At 38.5% G+C, this 16,249-nt stretch overlaps 1 protein-coding gene across 1 annotated transcript in view; it reads left to right on the top strand.

The window, feature by feature from the left end:
* The window catches only part of LOC148840733 (endophilin-A1-like), a 97,998-nt gene extending 82,169 nt beyond the window's left edge, over positions 1 to 15,829 (top strand). Inside the window, exons 4-9 of the mRNA XM_088918852.1 lie at positions 1,792 to 1,935; positions 9,431 to 9,564; positions 10,186 to 10,344; positions 11,480 to 11,586; positions 12,241 to 12,365; positions 13,284 to 15,829. Coding sequence (XP_088774978.1) covers positions 1,792 to 1,935; positions 9,431 to 9,564; positions 10,186 to 10,344; positions 11,480 to 11,586; positions 12,241 to 12,365; positions 13,284 to 13,480 — 866 coding nt within the window. The 3' untranslated portion in view covers positions 13,481 to 15,829. The remainder of the gene's footprint in view (positions 1 to 1,791; positions 1,936 to 9,430; positions 9,565 to 10,185; positions 10,345 to 11,479; positions 11,587 to 12,240; positions 12,366 to 13,283) is intronic.
* Positions 15,830 to 16,249: the final 420 nt, after the last annotated feature.

The following is a 16,249-nucleotide window of genomic DNA, read 5'->3' as shown; positions in this document are numbered from 1 at the left end:
AATGATCAGCACTATTAGGTAGAACAATATTTTCTTTATTTTGTTTGACCATTTTTCCTTGGGAATTACCTTTTCCTGAATATTCAAACTATCCGTGTCTCTAAAATAGTGAGAAATCTATAATTTCCCATTCTTTGTTCATTTACCTCTACCAGCAAATTAACTGTTTTGTTTACTATGACCATTATTATATTTCCATCTGATGCTCAAAGTGTTTACACAGACCTTCAAATTCAGACCACAAACATCTACAGTGCAGTTCAGCCTTGAGTTTCCTTTTCATGCGTCAGAAGATGCTGTTTATTTATTTGCTTTCTCAGCTGTTCCAAGTCAATGAATCCAACTTTTATCATCTAAAAATATTTTTTTTCTGTTGGCTGTAAAGAGTCATTCTAGCTCTAAAACACTGATGTCAATAAAGGCTAATGATGTGGAACACATTGAATTAAAAATGTTTGTTACTCAGAACTTATGTTCAAATGTCCTTATAAATACATCTATATATTTATCATTTCAAGCTGTTCCTCATTACAAATATTACTTCAAATGCTAACTTGAAAACTAGGTAATATTCTTATGAAAAGGCCATATTTTTGTTTGCTCAGTTAAGTTGGAGATTCCAGTATTTTCAGAATTCTCTGAACTGAAGAAATTATATACATCTAAAAATTTCCAGAGAACAAGCCATTTCATTCCATTTGACCTGCGTTTTGACTCCACTAAAATTTTAAAGTTGTTCTACAGGAGAGGAGATGTCAGTTGGTTCATGGCTGTAAAGAAATGTTTTGCTTTTGTTTCCAGTAATACTGTATGTTTTACTTTGTATGTCATGTACTGAGAAAATGTTGACCATATAAAAATTGACATTCTATATCTCTTAAATACAAACTCACTAGTAAAGTCTTCTCGTAAAGACACAATGTAAAGGTTAATGAAAATCAAAGGCAGTTGCAGATTTCAGTGATTGATGTCAGGTGGAATAATCCATTTTAGTGTCTACACTGGAAACGAGATTCCAATTGCTAGCATGTTGTTTGTGGTGATTTGACAGATACAGGGATCTCTTTAAGTGTGTGAACTTGCATTGATTTGTCTTTCACCTTTATCAGACTGCCATAATTGAAGATGTGTCAAGCACACAAATTGCACAATTAATCAACTCAGACAGGAAGTCTCTCCCACATTGTTTTTTTCTGAATTATCCCTGTTGTATAAGCTTTCAGGGGATTGGGGATGTTGACTCTTTAAATTTGAGATTTTTTCTTTAATGCATGCATCGATAACAATTCATGCTGGGACTGAGGTCAATTTAGTTACAATGTGTGATAAGAAATAGTTTTGATAATTAAGCTAAAATAGTCTGGATTGTTCCACCACATACAGTATTTGGAGGCAGTAAAGTGATGTTGAATGTAGGTTTATGGATTTATACTGTAATTTATAATTGTGAGGTTATAATCCAGTATCCTGGACCAAGGTACAGTACCTTACTCAGATTGCTTGAGTAAAATTCCTACCTGTATAAATGGTTACACATGTAAATCACATTGAATAAAAGTATACACCAAATAAAGTAATTGTAATTTATTTACTCTGTACCTTAGATGAGGTTGTTTTGTCTAGCAAATCGTAAATGTATCTGATCAGAACATCTCATAGTATCAGGCCAATAGTAATGTCTGGGATGATATGCGGGGCAGATCGCTGGGGTAACAATGATGTTTCCTTGTCCTTGAAAGATGAGAAAGTGAGGATGACAATGTTTTCACTGTCCTTCTTCTCACCCGTCAGCCTCTAGAGCAAAGCTGAGCATGATCAACACCATGTCCAAGATCCGGGGCCAGGAAAAAGGTCCTGGGTATCCACAGGCCGAGACTTTACTGGGCGAAGCCATGCAGAAGTATGGCAGAGAACTTGGGGAGGAGTCCAATTTCGGTATGTGGGAAACCTGACTGGTTTTTATTCTTTCACTTCTCTTTCACAGTCTGCACCCTGAGCTTGTGCCAAGCTCACAAATGTTACACCTTATGCAACATAAGTAGAATAATATGTGGAATGTTATCAGTCACAAGGAATGGAAGTTTTGCTGTTATGGGTGTCAATTATACACAATATTTCCACTAAAACTTTAGAAAAAAGCTTATTTTTAGTACAAACAGCGGACAATGTATCTACCAGATTTCAACAATTATTTTGTCTTTTTTGTAGTTGTAGTTTGAACTTTAACACTGTTAATCTGCATTCATTTCTTAAGTGAATCCCATTTTTGGCACTATATACAGTATTTGTTAAGGCAAACTGGTTCTGTCACCCTCACTATAAGGGAGGTGTAGTAAAATAAACTAAAAATGCAAATTGAGTGGGAAGGATTGGTAGTCGGATAATTGATAAGGTTATCATTTTAATTGTGCTTTGATGCATCAGAGCTACACCCTGTTGGAGTAATATGAGGGAGATGGGAGACCTCCTGGGAAAAACTAAGGTTGCTGCTGGAAGAAGTGTTAGTGGCAGCAGGGGGCGCTCACCCTGTGATCTATGTGGGGCCTAATGCTCCAATATAGTGATGGGGACACTGTACTGTGAAAGAGTGCTGTCCTTTGAATGAGACGTGAAACCGAGGTCCTGACTCTCTGTGGTCATTAAAAATCCCAGGGCATCTCTTGAAAAGAGTAGGGGTGTAACCCCGTTGTCCTGGCCAAATTTCCCACTGGCCCTTACCAATCATGGCCTCCTAATAATCCCCATCTATCAATTGGCTTCATTACTCTATTCTCCTCCCCACTAATAGCTGATGTGGGGTGAGCGTTCTGGCGCACTATGGCTGCCGTCACATCATCCATGTGGATGCTGCACATTGGTGGTGGTGGAGGGGAGTCCCCATTACCTGTAAAGCGCTTTGAGTGGAGTGTCCAGAAAAGCGCTACATAAGTGTAAGCAATTATTATTATTAATAAACTAGTTCCACAAGAAACAGCTCAGCCAGTACTGAGTAAGAAGAGGCTGAGGGCCATCAGTTTCAATGGCTTTTCTCTAAACACCAAATGCTGGCAGTCCTACGAGCATTAGATACAGCTGCATTCACCCAACGTAATTTATTTGTTAAGGATTTTTTATATGAGTAACAGGCCCTGTAGAATATTAACATAAGAAAGGTAACAAGTGAGAGGAGGCTATCTTTCTCATTTGGGTTCTAGTAGCTTATTGATCCAAGGATCTGATTGTCATTCATTGAACTGAATACAGAGATGCACTCTCCTTTTTGTAAAGTTTTGACCATATTTCATACAGTGTTTAAGTCATGCCATTTCACTTTATGCAATTTATCTACACATTTTGTGGGCCTCTTTCATTGCTTCACCCAGTTGTCTGGAGGAGGAAATTAAGGACTCCAAATAAACATCTAAGACCTTTTTAAATATTTACTTTCACATTTAAGTGTAAGCACCATATAAGTGTCATTATTCACTAAAAACACAAATGAAACATTTTCTCCATAGTATTTTTATTATGAAGGCTGTGGACTAATTTCAAGATGACATATACAGTAGTTAACGCATTCAAAGAGATTAGAAGCAGGGAACAAGACGATTTAATCAAATTAATCTTTCTTATTGGTTTGGTAAGATTATGGGGGGAAAGAAAACTAAATCTGTCAGCTGGGCAATTTCCAGAAAATAAAGAGTTTGAACCTTAAGCTGAAGCAAGTAATCAGCGTGCCATGGATTATAACAGAAAAAGTCAAATAAGAAGCCATAAATGCTGACCCAATACAGATTCATGGTTTGATATACACTCAATGTTTTACCTCAGCACTGTCCTGAAGATGTAATCTAAGTGCAAATGCAAAGTGAAATATAAAAATGTATGTGAATAGATCTGTCTGGCAGTACCACGACAAACTCATTGTCTGTGTTCACAAGCCTATGTGAATAGCACTAAGTTCCTTACAATGGCCAGTCTGCTTTTTGACTGAAAGTACTTCTTAGAATAGAATATTGCTGCCATGGTTTCTGGTTCTGGAATATAAATCAGAAAAGGGGTATTATGCAAACACTTCACTGTATTTTTTCAATCAATAAATCAAAGTTTATTTATCAAATGCACAACAATACAGCGTACAGCAGTAGTTGCTGGCAATGAGATGTCTTTTCTACAAGCTCACTGACGGGGAATGATAAAAATCACAAAATTAAAGTTACAAAATAAGGTTACATAATAATACATAATAGTGCAATAGAAATTGAATAATATAAACTCAGACAGAGCTCAATATAAATAGAGCTGCTATGTGTCCAGGGTGTATGCAATACTGTACATTATGTCCAAGTTGTGCATTATGCATTATACAGTGAAAACTGTATGTCCATGTAGCCATTATGGGTGATTTGCTGAAGGAACTGCAGCTTGGCTGTTTAGCAGTCTTATTGCCTGGAGGTAAAAGCTGTTCTGTAATCTGTTGGCCTTTGACCCAATGCTTCAATACCATTTACCGGATGGTAGGAGAGAAAACAGTTTATGACTGGGATGACTAGGGTCTTTGAGAATGGACCTGACCTTCTTAAGACATCTAGCTGAGTAGATATCCTGGATGTTTGGTAGCTTACAGCCGGTAATGAGCTGCACTGACTTCACCACCCTCTGCAGTACTTTGCGATCCTGGGCGGAGCAGTTCCCATACCAGGCAGTGATGCAACCAGTCAGGATACTCTCAGTAGTGCAACTGTAGAAGCTGCCCTGGATATGTGCCGGCATGCTGAACTTCTTTAGCCTGAGGAGAAAGAATAGGCGCTGCCGTGCTGTTTTGACCACAATGTTGGTGTGTCCTCTGTGGTGTTAACTCCCAGGAACTTAATACTGCTTTAAGTTTTACCATAGTGCCCTCAAAGCTTGTCATCAAGCTCCAGGACCTGGGACTGAACACCTCCCTCTGTAACTGGATCCTGGACTTCTTGATGGAAAGCAGGTGGTGAGGGTGGACACCAACATATCCTCTACCCTGACTCTAAACACTGATGCCCCCCAAGGCTGTGTGCTTAGCCCTGTCCTCTACTCCTAATTTACCCATGATTGTGTCGCCAGGCATAACTCAAACTCCATCATGAAGTTTGCGGACGATACAACTGTCATCGGCCTGATCATAGATGGTGAAGAGTCTGCGTACAGGAAGGAGGTTGAAACCCTGGCAGCATTGTGCCAGGAGAACAACCTTTCTCTGAAAATCAGTAAGACTAAGGAGATGATCGTGGATTATAGGAAACATCAGGGAGGAGGTCACACACCTGTTTATATCAATGGGACTGTAGTGGAGAGGGTCAACAGTTTTCTCTCATTGGTTATTGCTGTTTGATCTAATGCATAACAGTATTAAATTTATATGAAGGAGTGACTGTGTGTAGCTCTTGGTGCTCATGTGCTGATGTGCAGTTAATTAATAACTTCACTGCAATTCAATAAGACTGCTTCCTAGGGAGATCATGAATATAACAGAGATGCAGAGAAAAGAGGAGAGACAAGACAGGAAGAAGGGAGGGAAGGAGAACAGATCTCACTACCCCTGGCCTAGCATAGTCTTGTGTTTCATAAATATTGACCCCCTTTACTATGACACTCCAGCTTGAGCCCAGGTGGTTTTAATTTCCTTGTCAAATCATTCTAGAACTTGAATGGAGTCGACCTGTGGTCAGTTCATGAGATTTCAGAAGAAATACACCTTTCTGTATAAGGTCCCTCAGCTGACAAGTGCACATCAGAGCAGAAACTGTGCCATGAAGATCAAAGAGCAGTGTTTACAACTCTAGCATAAATCTAGGGGGGTAAATATAATTTATTTAAGGAACAAGTAAAGGTTTATTCCATGCTGAATAGAGCAGAAAGAAAACACACCTGAAGAAGGCTCCACAGCCGAAACGTTGTGTTTTCTTTCTTCTCTTTTCAGCATGGAATAAACCTATTAATTGTTCCTTCTCAGCCTACGCATGCTGACGCAGCTACCCACCTGAAATAATTTATTTAATGTGTGTTGATAATCCAATTGGTTGATATGAAATGGAAAGAATATGGAACCACTTTTCCCATAACAACTGGGCAAGAAGGTGTTTGGTCAGAGAAGGGACCGAGAACTCAGTGATAACCCTGATGAATAATAAAGTTTGGAATGGGAGGACCTGTCCAAGAAATGCACTCCACTGAATTAGTCTCTATGCGAGAATGGCTTGGTGAAAACCAATAGCACACCTAGAGTTTTCAAGAAGGCAAGTGGCAAGCCTTGAGACCACATGGTAAAAAAGTCTCTGACATATTGAAACAATAACTGAACTGGACTGAATGCAAAGTACCATGTCTGGTGCAAACTAAGCATAGCTCACAGAAGTGTAACACCATTCCTACTATGAAGCCTGGTAGTGGCAACATCATCTAATGGAGATACTGTTCAAAAGGAGGGACTGGTGAACTTTTTCAGGATAGAGGGAACAAGGAATGGAGCCAAATATAGGCAAATATTTGAGGAGAACCACAACTATATGATGACACACACAATGGTAAAACTAGAGTGTTACGGTGACAGGCAAACCCTTGAGGAGAACCTGCTTCACTCCACAAGACTTTAAACTGAGCTGAAGATTCACGTTCCAACAGGACAACAACCCCAAATGTAATGTACAGCCAAAGTGGCTTCAGAACAAAAAGGCTGAATGTCCTTGTGTGGCTCAGACGTGAATCTATCGTGAATCGATGTAAAAATTAGTCAGTTTACCGACCCCCCATCCATCTTGACAGAGCTTGAGCAAATCTTCAAGCATGAAATGGGTAAAAATACCCAAGAAGACAGCTGTAATTGCAGCAAATGGTACCTTTACAAAGTATTGACTCTGGGGGTTGAATACTTCAGTAAACAGTCATATTCAACCATGATAAATGTTACACAATGAAACTATTTTTACCCCTTTTTAATAGCGTAAAATAGCGTAAAATTCAAGAGTAAAATAATATCAATGTATTAAAAAGTCTGGTGATAACAACATTTACATTTGTTCAGGGGTTTTAAATACTGTACTTTATGAAGGCACTGTATCTGTTTCTTTCACTGTTCAATTCTGAAACCCTCAAGGACATTCAGCCTTTTTGTTCTGAAGCCACTTTGGCTGTACCTTTGGGGTTTTTGTCCTCTTGGAATGTGACTCTTCACCCCATTTTAAAGTCTTTTGCTAAGTGAAGCAGGTTCTCCTCAAGGCTTTGCCTGTTACTGTAACACACTAGTTTTACCATTGTGTGTGTCATAATATAGTTGTGGTATATATTGTTAATATTTCTTTGTCCTTCTATGTTTAGGCATGATTATTATTCCATCATCTGAACTGTCTCAGAGAATAAAAGAACACACATTTTGCATAACGCTTGGTTATTTCTTGCCTGTGGTTTTGTTACATATTTCTCTGGTCTTAACTCTGTTTCCTTCTGTAGGATGTCAGGCAATTCTTTGCAGAGCTCCAGTAGTGGCAGCTGCTGCACACCCATCTCACATTGTAAAATTATATTTGTGCATCTCTGAAGCTTCTTTAAAATACGGTTTCTGGCTAGCAAGCCTCCCTATACTGGGGGCAGAGCGGTGGCACTGCGGCTAAGGATCTGCGCCTGTGGCTGGAAGGTTGCTGGTTCAAATCCCACAGCAGGCAGAGGAATCCTACTCCATTGGGCCCCTGAGCAAGGCCCTTAACCCCAACTGCTCCAGGGGCACTGTACAATGGCTGACCGTGAGCTCTGACCCCAAGCTTCTCTCCCTGTCTGTGTCTCATGGAGAGCAAGCTGGGGTATGCGAAAAAATGACTTCCTAATGCAAGAAATTGTATATGGCTCATAAAGTGATCTTATCTTATACTTTTGGCACAATCTTCTCTTAAGGATCTGCTTCAGTGCTGCTCCTCATCTTATGGCCTACGTTCCTCTGATTCTGTTCTCCTGAATGGGCCAAGGGGACAGCTTTGCTCCACTGATGACAGAGCATTAAATTCCATAGTCACCTCAATTATGAAACTCTTTCTAGGGTTGTCAGGGATTCTGAATCTGTCCTTGTTTAATTTTTATGTTAATTTTTTATGCTTATTTAATTGTATATATATATAACATCTGTATTCAAATGTGCTGGCCTTTTGTATATTTCTTATTTGGTTATTTCTGAAATGTATTATTAATAATAATGTTATTTAGTTTAATGTGATATGTCACAGTTAGTGTCATTTTATTGGCTTGATAAGCACCCAGTCAGTCTCTGTCACACACATAAGTGTACAGGATATTCGACTTCGTCACTTGTGGCTGCTAATAACCATTTTTATCTTTGTTTAAATCTTGAGCTCCTTTGGCAACACCATAATTAAACCATTTTTCAAGTATAAAATTTGAGCTCACAAGACAAGTCTGTTTAAGAGCTGGAAAGGAACCGTGGTGAAGTTAAATGACAAGAACTGAGTTTTTTACAGCTTACTAGATGTTTTGATCCTATTTTAACAGCAGGACAAACAGGTTTCCAATTTTAATATTTTTCCTCTGAAGGTACCGGTGTTCTTCTAACATCTTGAGTGAAATATATGACTCCCCTATGGGACATGCTACTAATAGCGTGGGCACTGATAACAGCATTATGGATGGAAGAGTAGAAAATCCTGCTGAAAAAAGAGCTGCTACGGATTGTAATTTTAAAAGGGCCCCAAAGAGCCATTAATGCGCAAAATTAAATCCCCATAGCAATGATTTCATGTATCATATTTGGCTGCAGAAAGGATTAAAAGTGCAATGCTACTCGCTCCCCCTTGTGGTATAGTAGGAGCATTACCTCATATAAAAAAGTTGAATCTTAAGTACTCAGCAAAACTGGGTATCTAAAATATTCCTATGTGATATTTATGAGTATTACGTGCTATACAAGAATGTTTCTAGTTCAGTCTGGGATCTGTATCAGAGAATTGCCTGGTGTTTGCAAAGTCTTTACTCAGTTGCCAATATGTGCAGACAGCCGCTGTTCAAGTCACTATTAATGGGTTGTCGATTTACAGACTGAATGGGGAAACATGTCAGTCTGCCTCTGCCATGCTGTTTTTACACTTGTGTTTTTAGTCATAATTAGGATTCTGAATTCCCACTCAAGGGGAACCTGCATTCATTATGTGACCCATACCTCATTTGCCATTCAAACTATTTATTGAACCATGTTTACCAATGACATAAGAAATGATGACTGATGAAATTAGATATTAAAGCTATGTTTGATGAAACCATAACTTTTCTCATGTTAAAATCAAGGCTTGCCATAAGTGTTCAGCGTAGTTTTACTACTCTAGATGTTGAATGTTCATTGTGAATATTATTGAGTTCTGAGTACAAGGCTACAGATTTTGCACTGCATACTGGATCTTGGTCTGTTACTATTTTGCAGGCCTTGCACTCATTGATGCAGGGGAAGCCATTAGGGAATTAGGTGAAGTGAAAGATGCACTTGATATGGAAGTGAAGCAGAATTTTATAGACCCTCTGCAGAATCTACATGACAAAGACCTCAAGGAGATACAGGTAAAAACCTTGACAGGGCTATTTAGTGTTCATCAGTTGTTATTGTACAGTATTTAATCTCCATCATATTCTTCACTGAGCGTTATTTCATGACTTGTGCTATGACCATATGGTCTGAATGAATTTGGTGCTGGTCTAAGGTTTTCAAAGAGCCTCAAGAATTGGTTTTTCAAGGCCATCTGTCTTAGCCTGGAAGCAGGAATAATACTGAGAGAGTCAGAAATGATGAAAACAACTCATTAGTATGGGTTTTAAATACATGCAGATGTATTTCTGGCTCCATAAGTACCAGCAATAAGTGATCTTATCTATAAGATAGGGATAACTGGGACTAAATGATAAACATGAGATTCATGGCTTTCATTGTGATGGATTATTGCCAACAAAGATGGATCTAAACCAGATAAAAAAAGAAGAAGAAAAGAATAAGTGTTTCACCTTCAGAGAAAAATACAGAAACTTTTAAAGTAATTTAATTTAGATTGCCTTTGTCATATTGAGCTAGCACATCAAGGTTATGCCTAAAGAGCATCTTTTTGGCTATACGATCTGTGTGATCTAAGATTTACTTTGCCTATGACTGTGGATGTGCACATGTAATGTTTTCCTCTGCTCTTACAGCACCACTTGAAGAAGATGGAGGGCCGGCGCCTCGACTTTGACTACAAGAAGAAGAGACAGGGCAAGCTGCAGGATGAAGAGATCAAGCAAGCCCTGGAGAAGTTTGATGAGTCCAAAGAGATTGCAGAACAGAGCATGTTTAACCTGTTGGAAAGTGATGTAAGGACTCTGTTGGTTATGAACTCATGTGTTTGCGTCTTGTACACGTCCGATACATCAGTGTTTACTCACCCCGGCTCCTCAAGGCTCACATGGTCTGGTGGCATTCATTCCCAATGATCTCTTAATCGTGAAACTGAACTGAATAATTAAGAGCTGACAGAACATTGTTCAGAAAATTTAAATATTAACCCTCACATTTCCTTAGTAATATAACTGTTGTTTGTTTGCTTTTTTGTGTTTTGAAGCTCAGTTTCTAGTATCTAAGAAGCATGAAAATCCCTGAGGCCTGGAATGAGTGCACTCAATGAGCTAAAGCCAGGGCCAGTTTTATTCTTGAGTGTCTTAGAAGTACGGAGAGCTACTTTCCAAGATAAAATAATAATTTTATATAGAATCAGAAGATTAGCCTAACAAAAGATTGGGCAGGACAGCTGAGTGTGGTCTTTTCAGGCACTGGGCATTTTAATCAGTAACCATTGTGTTCCATTCAGTTTCAGAACAAGATAAAGAAAGCAACTGAATATGATGATAATAATGTGGCATGTAATGTTACTATTTGTGATATATTTCTTAGTAGTGCCTTAACTAAGCCAGCACTTTTTTTCAGCATTTGAAAAAGGCAATCATTAGATGCCATAATAATACCACCATGTCAGTGACGAGGCTTTGTTGGGAGGGTTTGGTGAATACAAAAAAGAACATGAAACTTGGATAGTCGACCAGTTTCGAATAGATTTTGAATTATTTCGTATTCAAACTAGTGTGCCAAAATTCTCTTTCATTGCAAAAGGCTACAGTAAGTTGAGATAACGCCACCCTAGTCCAAGATTTTAATATCACTTATTACTCAAGAGTTACTATATGATAGTAACAGTCAGATCTGTGAAAATGCCCACTTTTAAGTAACACTTCTCACTTAAAGGCACACTATTGAGTGTTTGTTATTTTAATTAGTTTCCCGCAAGATTCGGTGTGTCTGGGAGTGCTGCCTTCTTTGACAGGGATCCATTTTCCACTGGCCAGCAAAGATGAAGGTGCTCTTGTCCGTACTGCAGCACTGATAGACAGCCTTATCCTGACTGTTTACTTTGTACGTAACAGGAGACCCTTTGGTCTCTCGTGTTTGTATTAGCAGATTGAACAGGTCAGCCAGTTAGCTGCCCTGGTCCAAGCACAGGTGGAGTATCACCGACAAGCTACTGAGATCCTCCAGCAGCTGTCCAGCAAACTGGAGAACAGGTACTGTAAATGAGCACATACTGTAGGTGTCCAACTGGTCAACTGTTTGAAAAATTTCAGAGTATCTTTCACAAGGGTAATGGAATAGTGTATGTACAATAATGCTTTATTTAAGCCTACTTCAGATTAATTAAATTTAAAACCAGCTGTGGTTTTTAGCAGGTTAAGCAAAGTGATGTCTTAATTTCACATACACAAAGATAGGACTTAACAGTCCCAGACAGAAAGTGCTTGCACCCTTGATTACGTACATCTTAACTATAAATGATTTTTATTAACTATATATGACTATTGCAACTGAACAAAATTACAAAAATAAATACAGGATCAGATGTGTACGAAAGTTTATTAAAAACACTCAAATTTAAACAAAGTTGTGAATGACCAAACCTTGTATCAATTTGTTATTTTTCCACCTCATAAAACCTACAATATATATCTGAGTTTATTCTGCATATCTGGACATCAGCATATCTGCATATTACGGAAGGTTATAAAATGAAATGCCAGGCTTTCCTCTATCAGGACTGAGATACAATCCGCATCTTGACAACAGACTCTTTACAGTGCTTGCTGGCACTCCTCCTTACTCTTTGGAGAGTATTTCGTTCACATGGAAAAGCCCATTTAGAATATTGCCTCACTGTCTTCTAGGATAAGGGAAGCCTCAAGCAAGCCAAGGAGAGAGTATATGCCCAAGCCTCGCATGGTCATGGAGTTCACACCAAGTGAGAACCAGAATGGTGGTATAGCTCATAGTGGCACTGCAAAATCCCCAGGTAAGGGAGAGCCCACTAAACTGAATAACTGAAACAACATTTCATTGTTGAATTTCAGGTGAAATGGTTTGAAAGTAAATAACACAGTATCAAATTATTTTAAATGGCCACTTGACCACTCTGTCTGTCCCCTGCACCTGCCTCCCACTCCTCCTCTCTCCCAGCTTTTGTTCTCCTATGCTACATTACCTTTGCTTACTGCCCTGTCTTTCTCACATCTGAAGATGGCTCCACGGCCAAAACGTTGTGTTTTCTTCCTTCTTTTCAGCTTGGAATAAACCTATTACTTGTTCCTTTACAGCCTATGCATGCTGACGCAGCTACCCACCTGATCTAATTATTTTATCTGACTTTAAATGAAGGGCTCAATCCAATAACTGAGTGCTTAGATGTAATGAATGCCTGCTGTAAGGGAATAAAAATAGACCCATGTTATTCCTTCTGTCAGATCGCAGCTCTTCATATCAACCAATCTGGAGGCACAACTCTTATTTTGGCAAAAGGGTTTCCAATGCAGTTATTGGAAAAAGAAAGTGCACTTTTACCAAAGAATACAATGACCTGAGCAGTGTTAAATTAGTAGGGTAAAGTAAATGTAAAATTCCCAAATGTATTGTTGATTTCTTGAATTTGATTTAAAACTGTAGTTTAGGATGATGTTATGGTAAGACATCATAATCACATGCATAATTCTTTACAGGGACAGACACAAATGACATAATGTGTGCATCAGAGGTCATCACATTTTTTAGATCTAAGGCCTTTACACATATTTCTTGTCTTGTTTCCATTAAAATAAACTTCTATAGAGCCTAGGCTGTAGAGTCTAACCTTAAGAGCTTAGAGCACCTGGTGCTTCATGAATAGTTATGCTCTGAGCAGCCTCTTCACAGCTCCTTGCCCTGACTGTCTCTCCAGCCCCAATGGACCAGCCCTGCTGTCGGGCCCTCTACGACTTTGACCCCGAGAACGAAGGCGAGCTGGGCTTCAAGGAGGGAGATGTCATCACCCTGACGAATCAGATTGACGACAACTGGTACGAGGGAATGTTGCACGGCCAGTCGGGATTCTTCCCCATCAACTATGTGGATATCCTGGTGCCCCTGCCTCACTAACGTGTGCACATCACCCACACTCGCTTTGGGCACTGGCTTCTTCCTGCATCTGTGCTACTGCTTTGATGACGACGACGACGACGATGATGGCGATGATGGCGACACACCTACACATATGAGTGCAAAAAAAAAAAAACAGTGGCTATGTGACTTTATCATAAACGTCTCCTTCAGTGTACAATCTTTCCGTTCACATGAGAAGTATTTATGTTTGTTTTCTGAATGAAATGTGCTTTTGGGAAGTTGTCAAACTTCTGCAGACTCTCCTGATAAATAATGGGTGTCACTTACAGTATGTTTTCTTGGTAAACAAGTACATTGCGGATTGCACTTCCTACTGGGCCACCTTTGGACTATACAGTATGTAGAGCACACTATTTATCTGAAAGAAGGGGTGAAAAACACTTTTGCAATGATAGCAGTCAAAAGATTTATTTCTTCAGAGCTTAACAGTCTAGCTAGTTTTATTGGAAACAATGGAAAAAAAGATCAACTGAAAAAAATAAAACAAATAGGGGGGAAAATAAGTAATGTACAGAAAGTTGTAATGTAAAATATTGCTGATGAACAGGTCTCTCGGAGACACAGAAGTCTGAAGGCTTTATTGCTTGGAAGTGTTCTTGGATGCTATTGAATCTCTGTTGTTGAAAATATGATGAATACTGTAATTTTACTATTAAAGCAAAAACAGAGAACATTAAACAGATTTAGCAAATGGGCCTGTAGCAAATTGACCACCTTGACATTTTTGTGAATATGTATTGCGCTATTAAAAATGTTGGATGTTATTGAAAGCAGCCCAATTAATTGCAGTTTGTTTAGGAAGTCATACTATCTTTCCCACAGATTGTGGACTACTGCAGTTGACGGACAGTGGTCTGCTTCTGTACGAGCAAGCAGCTTAATTATTATTTAGTGAAAATAATGTCCCATGAAATATTTAGAACTGGTATGCTGTATCTAGCAATGTAGTAATGACAAATGCACAATTCAAGTTATAGTTCTGCATAACATCCTAACAGGTTTATAAACTTAAATGCCAAATAGTTGTTCTAGCAGCATGGAGTCTTTTGTTTCCACTGGTTAACCACAGGGCCATCTTTTATTGTACTGCATAGACTTCCTGTACAGTATTTTGAAAATGTACTAATTTCTGCTAGAAGCTGCAGCGCTATGTACTGTATTGTTACTTTTGTCATGCATTTGTGGTAGACAGCTTGACGCTCAGCCAGTAGTTTGTTTATTAACACTTGTCTATTGACACTGCAAAGTCTGTAGTGCCAGTGTGCATTATTTCTCCTTTATTCCAATACATTCCATAAAATTAGTATCTGAATTGCTTTATCTGTCCTTGAAAGTATTTTGGAGACACAAAACACACTCTAGTTTCCCAACACTTTTTTCATTTGATTTCCTCACCAAATGCTTAAAGCCCTCCACATGCTTTAGTGAACATCGGGTGTTACTTTACCTGTATTGGTATCATTTATTCAAGCTGCAGTGACGCTTCTGAAAAAATAGCATAAATGCCAAATCAAGAGAAAAACCTAAAAAAATCAAATACTGTGTATCCTGAAGCTTCACCTTTCAGTTAGGCCTTTAAAAGGAAAAGCTTGACATTTCAGGTTTTCTTTAATTTGACTGTCTCTGTTTCACAGAGCATTCCACTCTGTTAAAGCTTTTTGATATCGTAGTAATATTACATTGAACAATTCATGTTTATCAACTGGGTAGCATGTGGGGGGTCCTGTGTATTTTTATATATGTCTGTTTTTCTTTATCTGTTTCTCTTGTTCACATTAGAACTTTAGGTCACTCCTAAAAGGACCAGTAAGATTACTAGACTTGAGCCAGTTGGCATCTACAATATCAGTGATTTTTTAATAAAAAGAGGAAGCACAACTTTTACCTACAACAGTGTTGTTCATTGGTGGGTTGTTCGGGTAGTGTGAACCGACAGCACTTTTACTTAGATTGGCAACATTTCCTTCCTTGATTGTTTCTATTCTGAACATATATTGTGAGTATTTTTGCCCTCAATGAGGACTGTTCAGCTACTTTTGTGTTTGTTTTCACCCTCAGTGTACAGTCATGCATCTAGCTTACTTTTGTAACAGTGGTAAAGTCTATGTATAATATACAGTATATGTATGTGTGTTGGTATACTGTATATACACTGTATACACACACATATATGTTTATAGTAATAAAAATGTAAAAGTTTGTGCTGCACAAAAATATTTTTTTTCTTCCTGTGCTGGGTTACATGAAAATGTAATGCTTGTTGTGAAAAAAATAATTAAAATATATATAGTGTTAATCATTGAAATAAACACAAAGACAAATTCATGCTTATGTTAAGTATCTTTTTTCTAGTCAGTGGAAGCGTTCCCCTCTTCTGAATTGTGATGGCTAGATTAACACCCTGAAAAATGGAGACTCGAGGGTGTGTTTGAGACCTACCATCTGACCCGAGTTGCCACAGATCAGAGCAAAATTCAAATATTTGCTATGCATAAAAAATGCAACACACAGAACACGACATAATATGTTAGGGAACTTGCTTTCAGAAATGTCTTTTAAGATTCATAAGTTGCATGTTGCTGTACTGTATGTAAAGGTACATACTGTATATCTAGCAATTGATACATTGATAGGCAGGTTTAGTGGTAGGAAACAAAATGCACACCTCCTATACAAAATATGTAATAATTCGATAAAACTCAATAGCAAAAAGTAATGAATGCCATTATAACTGTGATCCTTAAG

The sequence above is a fragment of the Atractosteus spatula genome, chromosome 1 (genome assembly GCF_055471065.1).
Source record: "Atractosteus spatula isolate fAtrSpa1 chromosome 1, fAtrSpa1.hap1, whole genome shotgun sequence".
NCBI classification, from domain to species: Eukaryota; Metazoa; Chordata; class Actinopteri; order Semionotiformes; family Lepisosteidae; genus Atractosteus; species Atractosteus spatula.
The sequence above is the reverse complement of the archived record's forward strand: the minus strand, read 5'-3'. Positions and strand labels throughout refer to the sequence as shown.